The sequence below is a fragment of the Morone saxatilis genome, unplaced genomic scaffold (assembly GCF_004916995.1).
Source record: "Morone saxatilis isolate NCDOM2014 unplaced genomic scaffold, NCSU_SB_2.0 Contig22, whole genome shotgun sequence".
Taxonomy (NCBI): Eukaryota; Metazoa; Chordata; class Actinopteri; family Moronidae; genus Morone; species Morone saxatilis.
In genome coordinates this window covers 12,764,936-12,773,558 of record NW_023339785.1, presented here as the reverse complement: position 1 = coordinate 12,773,558, position 8,623 = coordinate 12,764,936, and the positions used below count along the sequence as shown (strand labels likewise).

The 8,623-nt window shown below is 39.3% G+C and overlaps 1 protein-coding gene across 2 annotated transcripts in view; it reads left to right on the top strand.

Annotated features, from left to right (window-relative positions):
• Positions 1–6,279, top strand: part of pmt (phosphoethanolamine methyltransferase) — a 7,206-nt gene extending 927 nt beyond the window's left edge. For both annotated transcript variants that reach the window (XM_035668740.1, XM_035668739.1), the window contains exons 2-12: positions 931–1,102; positions 1,544–1,699; positions 2,323–2,459; positions 2,713–2,864; positions 3,011–3,199; positions 4,253–4,342; positions 4,457–4,546; positions 4,631–4,753; positions 4,997–5,128; positions 5,944–6,060; positions 6,165–6,279. In XM_035668740.1, coding sequence (XP_035524633.1) covers positions 942–1,102; positions 1,544–1,699; positions 2,323–2,459; positions 2,713–2,864; positions 3,011–3,199; positions 4,253–4,342; positions 4,457–4,546; positions 4,631–4,753; positions 4,997–5,128; positions 5,944–6,060; positions 6,165–6,275 — 1,458 coding nt within the window. In that variant the 5' untranslated portion in view covers positions 931–941 and the 3' untranslated portion in view covers positions 6,276–6,279. The remainder of the gene's footprint in view (positions 1–930; positions 1,103–1,543; positions 1,700–2,322; positions 2,460–2,712; positions 2,865–3,010; positions 3,200–4,252; positions 4,343–4,456; positions 4,547–4,630; positions 4,754–4,996; positions 5,129–5,943; positions 6,061–6,164) is intronic.
• Positions 6,280–8,623: the final 2,344 nt, after the last annotated feature.

The following is an 8,623-nucleotide window of genomic DNA, read 5'->3' as shown; positions in this document are numbered from 1 at the left end:
GATTGAAAGGAGAATTGTATTATATTTTTATTATATTTGTAGTCCACACCACTTTCTTATTAACTGCCATCAGGCTACATCATTGCATCATATCCTCAAGTTTATTGCTGGTACACGTCACAGACCGATGGCTTTCTTAGGCTTTTTGCAAATTTGATAAATGAGTTATGGAATTGAGGGTTTCAGGATTTTTGTTTCTTTTTTTGGCACATTTACAGTTACCGTGTTTTGTTCTATCTGAAATTGCGATAGAGAACACGTGTAATGTGAAGCTGCTGAATTCTGGGGGAAATGACTGGATTGTCTGCTGCAATCCGGTTTGAGTAATGGTTAATCTGTGTGCTAGATATTTGATGTTCAAAGAATTTTAGCTAGAAAGTTATGCATTAACATACATTTCTGTAAAATGTCACTTTTAAATTGAGTGACACAGACACAGATTGATTGTTTCTTTAAAAAAAAACTTGTCTGGATGCACATTTATGTCAGATATATTTGATAGGAATGATAAAAAATGAATACTTGTTGAATACTACATAACTACTTAACAGATGATTCACAGGTAGGAGTTCTTGAACTTTGCCACTTGTTCCAGAGCAAATATGATTAGCAACTGGCACTACTTGTATTTTCTTTTCTGTGACTGCACTGAAGACACAATTATGGGTAACTAATCATATGAATATCTACAATCCCACTGTGCTATAATGAGCTTCATCTGATAATAGTCTGCTTTCAGAGTTTAGCTGAGAATAAATGTGTCCCTTTCTCTTATAAATCAGAAGCCTACAACACTGTTATTGTAATGTAGTTATTGCACATTATTATTGTGTCACTATGTGGTCTTCTTCCCTTTCTGTTTGAGGAATGTTAGATGTCCAAATGCCTTTCTTTTTTTTAACCTAATCTGGACACCTGTGTGCTTCACAGTTCGTAGCAACATGACAGAGTTTTGGAAGGAGCACTCCAAGGCTGCCACAGTGGAGGAGATGATGCTGGACTCTCGTGCCAAGGAGCTGACCAAGCAGGAGCTGCCTGAGATCCTGTCCATGCTGCCCTCCCTGACAGGATGCAGAGTACTGGAACTGGGAGCTGGCATCGGGTGAGCATACAGCTGCGTTAGGCTGTCTGTAGTAGTGCATGTGTGTGTGTGGGCAGGGATTTCAAGGTATCTGTTTCTTAACGTATGGTAATCTGATAAACTTCAGATTTCCAGGGAAAAGTTTTTTAGAAAAAAAGCTCTCCTATAATAAAGTAAGAAATCCAGCCCATGTGTTGTTATAGTGGCAGTCACCATTTAGGAATCTAAAGCAGACTGACAGGCAGCATCTAGAAGTTTCAAAGTGGATAATACCGTAACATGCACACAGATAATAATTTAAGACGGACAGAAAGCCTGTCTCTACAAGACTATGTCAAGAAAAATTAATGCATTAATACAGCAGATAGTCAGTGCTTTAAAAATAGTTGTTCAATACACACCTTATTAGCAGTGGCAATTCTCAAATTCAGATATTGTTCATACTGACATGTGTCTCTGCAGTCGTTTCACCAGCCACCTGCTGACCATGGCCAGCCATGTGACAGCTGTGGACTTCATGGAAAGCTTTGTGGAGAAGAACAGGCAGGTCAATGGTCACCATAGTAACGCTACCTTCATACAAGCTGATGTCACAAAGCTGGATTTGCCCCAAAACAGGTGTGTGTTAAGGTATCTGTAGCTTACTTACACTTCATATCTTGAATTTTGAGTGTACCATTTTAGACTGAAAAATTTCAGCATCGAATGAATGGATTGCAATTTGGTACAGACATTCACGGTCCACAGATGATGAAGTCTACTGATTTTGGTGATCCCTGACATCTGTGATTTTTACTGAACAGCGGATGTGTGGATGTATTTCTATGAAATTTGGTTCTCATAACACCACGAGCACAGCTTCACACATGGTCGGATTAAAGCAGGCAGGAAGTCATGCATTCTGACGATGGATGAATGACGGACAGTAAGTTTCCACTGTTGGACCATTTTTCCTCATTGTGAGAGAAAGAAAACCAAGCTATTGAGTCATAAAGGAAGGGGATACTTGGATACAGCAAAGACAAGACTTTCCTCCATGTTGTTTCCATCAAGCAAAGAGCTCTGCTGCACGGTTCTGTCATTGGGATTGCATCTACAAAAACAGTCTAGCGTTTACAGAAGAATATACCGGAACTGTTGTTTCACATGAAAAACATAGTAAAACAAACTCAGTTAATGTTCCTGGAAGGAAAAAAACAACTATAAATGTTTATTTTAATGCATCCATTCAATGTTTTCAGCTCTGACTTTATCTTCTCCAACTGGCTGATGATGTACCTGAGCAACGAGGAGCTAAACACCTTTATAGAGAAGATGCTGGGCTGGCTGCGTCCCGGTGGCTTTCTTTTTTTCAGAGAGTCCTGCAACCACCGGTCAGGTACTGAGCTAACATAAAACTTCCACAGCTCTCTTTCATCATGATAATAATTTAGACATTGATGTGAACTGACTCTGGCTAAAGAAACTAATTAAAATAATTTTACTGATTTATATTAAATCAAATCCTCTGTCTTAAATTTTAAATAGAAGTAGGAACATAACAACATTTTTGCAGTTCGGCAACAGTAATCCACATCTTTTTCTTACCAAATACAATAAGGATTCGTTTTAACTTGTAACTTTCTACCAAGGTGACTCTAAGAGGGACTTCAACCCAACCTGCTACCGCACTGACGCACAATACAGCCACCTGGTATCATCAGTACAAATGGAGGGGCCAGAGGGGGGGCAAAAGTTTGGTTTCGACATTGTGTTAAAAAAGAAAGTTAAGGCCTATATTGAGGTAGAGTCACTTAAACATTGAGTAAATAAAGACATAACAGTGTGTGATATAAGCATGAGGATGTGCAGTTAACACTCTGCTTCCTCCTTTCCACTCCCTGCCCCCATCTCCGTCCTACCTGTCGTTTATTCTTTCTCCTTTTCCAGATGAAAAACAATCCGAATCAGATCTGCTGGCTGCTGGAGAAGGTTCCCCGCTCCTCAAACACGCAGAGCGGTTTTAATACCTTCCAGCAGTTCCTGGACAACCAGCAGTACACCAACCGCGGTATCTTGCGCTACGAGAAGATGTTCGGGGCTGGTTATGTCAGCACAGGCGGACCCAGCACCACCAAGGTAGGAATAAAGCCTGGAAAACACCGAATTGGCTGGAAGGAACCAATAGGTGCTTCTTGGAAAGGATACAAGAATACTGAACAAAGTGCTGTGACTTCAAAAGTAAAACACTCAGCAGGCAAATGAATTATTACTAACAGCATGAAATAAATTTAGTGAGCGCCACTCAATTCCACCACTTTGCTCCTTACAGAAATATCTCAACAACTATTGGATGGATTGGCACAAGATTTTTTACAGACTCCTTAGAGGATGAATCTTACTGACTTTGGTGATCCCGACTCTAGCAGCTCTATGAGTTTGACTTGTGGTTTTGAGTGAAATGTCTCCACAACTGTTGGATGGATTGCCATGCATTTTGCTACACACATTCAAGCCTCTCTCTGGATGAAGTGCAATCACTCTGATAATCTCAATTTGTCCAAAACTTGTTTGGTGCTAATTAGCAAATGTTAGCATGCTAACATTCCAAGCTATGATGTTAACATGGTAAACATTACACCTGCTTAACATCAGCATGTTTGCATTGTCATTGTAAGCATGTACGCTTGTTGTCGTTAGTATTTTCAAATACAGCCTCTCAGTCGAAAGTGTGGCTGCAGATTCTGTCTTGCTATCAAACAAAGGCTTCAGATGACCTTCAGCAGCAACAGAACTGGTCTTTATCGTAAGCAGCTTTATCGGTGGATACTCCTCTCCCCTCCTGCTTCCTCTCTTCTCTTTAGAAAGTTATCTTTGTGTTAGAGAAGCTTCACTTTGTTGCGTCTTGACACATGAAAAATGTGCTAAACAGACTTCAGACCTTAGTGTTTCAACATTATTGTAGACAGATTCCCATGACTAATGACTATGAAATGTGAGATATGATTACTTTTTCCCAAGGTGTTTTACTTTTCCAAGATGTTAAAAAATTGATATGTGAACACTACATCATAAAAACTACACACCCCAACATCTTGGTCCCTATCATCATCCTTAGCAGCAGACAGATCTACAGGTTTATGTCTTGGGGCTTTGATGATCGTAAAGAATGAACCTTTTTTTGGATAACAGGAGTTTGTGGACCGACTGAACCTGAAGCCTGGACAGAAGGTTCTGGATGTTGGCTGTGGCATCGGTGGTGGAGACTTCTACATGGCAAAGGTTAGAGCCAAGGAATCTGGTATAGTTAGAATGATAATAGTAATGATGATAGAGTGTTTTTTAGATATTGATTGAAAGGACTATAATGATGGAGATGATTATGTCACGTTTCAGACCTTTGGAGCAGAAGTGCTCGGCCTGGACCTGTCAGACAACATGGTGGACATCGCAATGGAAAGGGCGATCGCTGAGAAGCTGCCATCAGTATGTCTAAATTTTGCATTATCCTAATGGTTTAAACCAGTAACTAACCAGATAGAACCAGTAATGGCATGTGCTCTACATCAGGTCCAGTTTGAGGTGGCTGATGCCACTAAAAGGATGTTCCCAGAAGGTTCCTTTGATGTGATCTACAGCAGAGACACAATCCTGCACATAGATGACAAACTGGCCCTCTTCAAGCGCTTCCATGTGAGAATTTTCTCATTAGTACCATTAAGTCTAAACTCTTCATTTCATTGATTTCCAAACCTATTTTTAAATATATCTTGGAGAGAAAATATGTTAAATCTTACAATACACATATGAAAACTAAAAGAAAGCAACATTTTTATGTTGCATATTTCTTTGGGACATTTGTGTCTTTCTTGTGACTTTATCCAGACTCACTTTGTTGACTTATACTTTTATTCTCCTTCTTATTCTTGTGCGCAGTCATGGTTAAAGCCCGGTGGCAAGTTGCTTATCAGTGATTACTGCTGCGGGGAGAAGCCCTGGACACCAGTGTTTGAGGCCTATGTCAAACAGAGAGGCTATGTCCTCTATACACCCTCACAGTATGGCAAGGTAAATATACAGTAGAGCCTAATTATGTAATAGTTTGTGAAAGGACATATGGGAAGTTCAACCCTTTTGTCCTCTTTACCAATATGTGATGAGAGGGTTGGCACACAAATTATTGCTGAGTCTGTGGTACACTGGTACTGGTACAGTGTCACAGTGTTCTTCTTTACTATCTTTATTGGTGTCCATCCATTTTATAACTAAAGTAAATAAGTACATTTAATATGTAAATATGGCAAATTGTTTTATTGTTTTTGTGGCAATAAATTGACCAAGCTGCATCCAGCAAGATTAGGTCAACAGTAGGCCTATTGACATATAAAGTGGCAGATAAATTACAAGAATTGTTAGCACAGAAATACAAAAAATATGCAGACAGAATATAGAAGCAGTTATTAGCAACACAAAAGCCTCAGACAGCTAGCTTATTGTGTTCTGATATATTAGGGTATATTAAGGGTAAAAAAATGGTTTAGTTTTAGTAAATGAGCTTACACACAATATAATGAGTATCGTTCTGTAACTGCTTACTGTAACTCCTGTGTACATAAGACAAGTTCACGGAAACCATTGCAGCAAAGATCTTCTGATGCTAAAAATTGCATATAGGTTTGCAGTGGCCAAAGCAGAAGTAAAGATTTAGTGAAACCGCTAGCTATACATGTTGAGAAGTAATTGTTCCCCTGTACAAGAAGCCCAAATGCACAGATGTTGTGACTGCGTGCTCTGTGGATGTGATACTAATGTATTACTACTGTCCATCAGCTGGTGGTGCTGTTTTCACTTTACTTCACCGGTTCATGTCTGTTCTCCTGTAGTTCCTTGAAGAAGCTGGGTTTTGCAATGTTTTGGCAGAAGACCGGACAGCCCAGTTCATCCAGGTGATTGAGACAGAGCTGCAGAGAGCGGAGGCCATCAAAGATGAATTCATAAAGGTTGGCATGCACGCACATACTCAAAATTACAAGGTTTAAATCAAGCAATATCAGAATTCCTTCCTAATTTTTTGGATGACTGCTTGCTTCTCTGTGCCCTGTAGGAATTCTCTGAAGAGGACTATTTTGCTATAATAAATGGATGGAGAGAAAAACTGGGACGTTCCAACAGTGGAGATCAAAGATGGGGACTCTTTTATGCGACAAGGGATTGAGAAATAAAAAACAATAAAAGAAAAAAAGGAATGCTTCTTTCCTTATTGTCTATGCTTTTGTCTTTGATGAATTGCTTGGGATTTATTAAACCTGTTAAGGATTACAATTTGAGAAGAAAACATGCAGTAGTTTATTAAACCTAAAAGTTTTAGCATTTTATATGTTATATGTATTGATCATGATTATTAAATGCTCGGTAATTTCCAGAGCAACATGCCAGGAGACAACAAATACGACGGGATCTTTTCATTTCAATGATTCAGCTTCATGAATCAGACAGGTCAAATCAACAAATGAGCAGAGCTGAGTGAGGTATCCAGGGTGCGAACTACTGAATGCTTCTTTGCAACTACTCCACTAGTATGCATTTGTCCTGCAGCAATATTCCTAGAGCCAATAGTAGCCTGCCAGCACAGTCAAAAGCTACAAAACCTGTCCGACTCGTACTTGGCCACAAGTTATTCAGACCCCCTCCACCCCCTGCCAATTTGTTTAGGAAGTAAAAGTGAGTCCCCTAACAATATGAATGACATCTCTGATCAAGCAGGCTGCTCCTCTTTCACAGAAATAAACTGTCAAACCTGTGGAACACAGGGAGCTCATTAAGTGTCAACTTTTCTCATCCGCAATCTGCAGTTAACAGATTATTTCTCTTACAGATGTAACGTTGAAGTCACAAGCTATGCAAACACTCAGAACTTTTGTAGCTACAGTCTTGCTTAGTCTGGTATGATCAGTGGTTTATGGTGGCTAATGTTAGCTTATGTTAGCTAAATTTAGAGAGATATAGCATATAGTATAAGTGACATTACTGAGGCAGTTCACTGACTCTTCTCTACTTACATTACCGTTACACATTGTATTAACATTTATCATCCTCCCATTACGGCCAGATGTGGTCATGGGAAGAAGTTACATAGGTTACTAAAATAGACCGCCACACAAAAGCAGGTCCATCATGGCCTTTCTGACGATGAGGCATAAAAAACAGGGAACTACTGCCTCATTCAATTTAATTTACAGCTATAATGTGCCTCTTACACAGAATGACAATATAATGTAAGCAGGATATAATGTATGTGGATTATCTGTTATATCTAAGATGCATTGTGGGGGATGCCTTCTAGCCTGACAGCTATAGGTCACAGCAGTAGGAAAATATACTTCATACTCCAATAATGGCACTAAAACATAATTGAAATACTTTACCTTATATTTTATTAAGAAATACATTACAAATACATTATTGCATCACAGATAGGACCTCATCTCCCTGTTTTATATTTTGGAATTTATACTATTTCCACACATTTTTTTACAGCAAAACAGAAACTGGGGCAGGGGGCACAGACACAAAAAAACAACCACCAAAAAAACTGGTTTAAACAGTGCAAGCTCTTATAGCATGTTTTCTACATGTCACAGTTAGCGTCTGTACAGATTCCTTTACGCAGTCCGCTATGCAGAAGCCATCAGCCTGATCGACAAGCATTGCTGGAGTGTGACATATTCATCTGACGGCGGAGGCTGTCCTGCCTCAGGGCTAACACTTGTTGAAGCATTACAAGTCTTCTCATGTTGAATCTTTCAACTATTGTCATTTTCACTGACAAACTTTCACAAATAAAGCGAGTCAACATGCTGCTTGATGAGACATAATTGTTTAACTTCAAGATGCACTTGATGTTCACCATGATGTACCTATCCAAACATTCCTGTCTGTGCACCTTTGCAGTAGTAAACAGTTGGATGTTTGAGCTTCACTGTGCAGAACGATTCACCTGCTGGAAGTGGAAAGCTTCTTTGTGCTCGCTGAAAATCTGATTTAAGAGTTTGGAAGTCAATCCTGGTCCTGTATGCAACTAATACAAGTGTGATGTTTAAACTTGAAGCCACCAGTGCACAGACACTGAGAATGGAGTTTACAGTGAAGTAGGAGACATCTTGTGTCCAGCAGGAAAACTTTAGAGTGAAAATGCATATTAATAGACTCTTTAATCAGGTAGAAGAAGTAGTATACCAAAAAAAACCACACATTACAGTTTCAAGCACACTATCTGCAGGCCATATATGTCCTAATATGTCTAGAGGGGGGTCTTTAAGGCAACGTTCAGTCATTGCGACAAACCTACAGCTGTTATTATCTGATATTATGCAGTTTTTTTACAACAGATTTTTTTATTATTATTTTCCCACAATTACTCTCATTTAATTAATCTGTTGCTTTTACAGACGCTTCTATACGCGATAGGATGCACTAACAGCACGTAAAAGGGGGGACCTGTCTTATCACACATGGCTTCAGATGAACACACAGCACACACAGATAATGTGTGTGTGTGTGTGT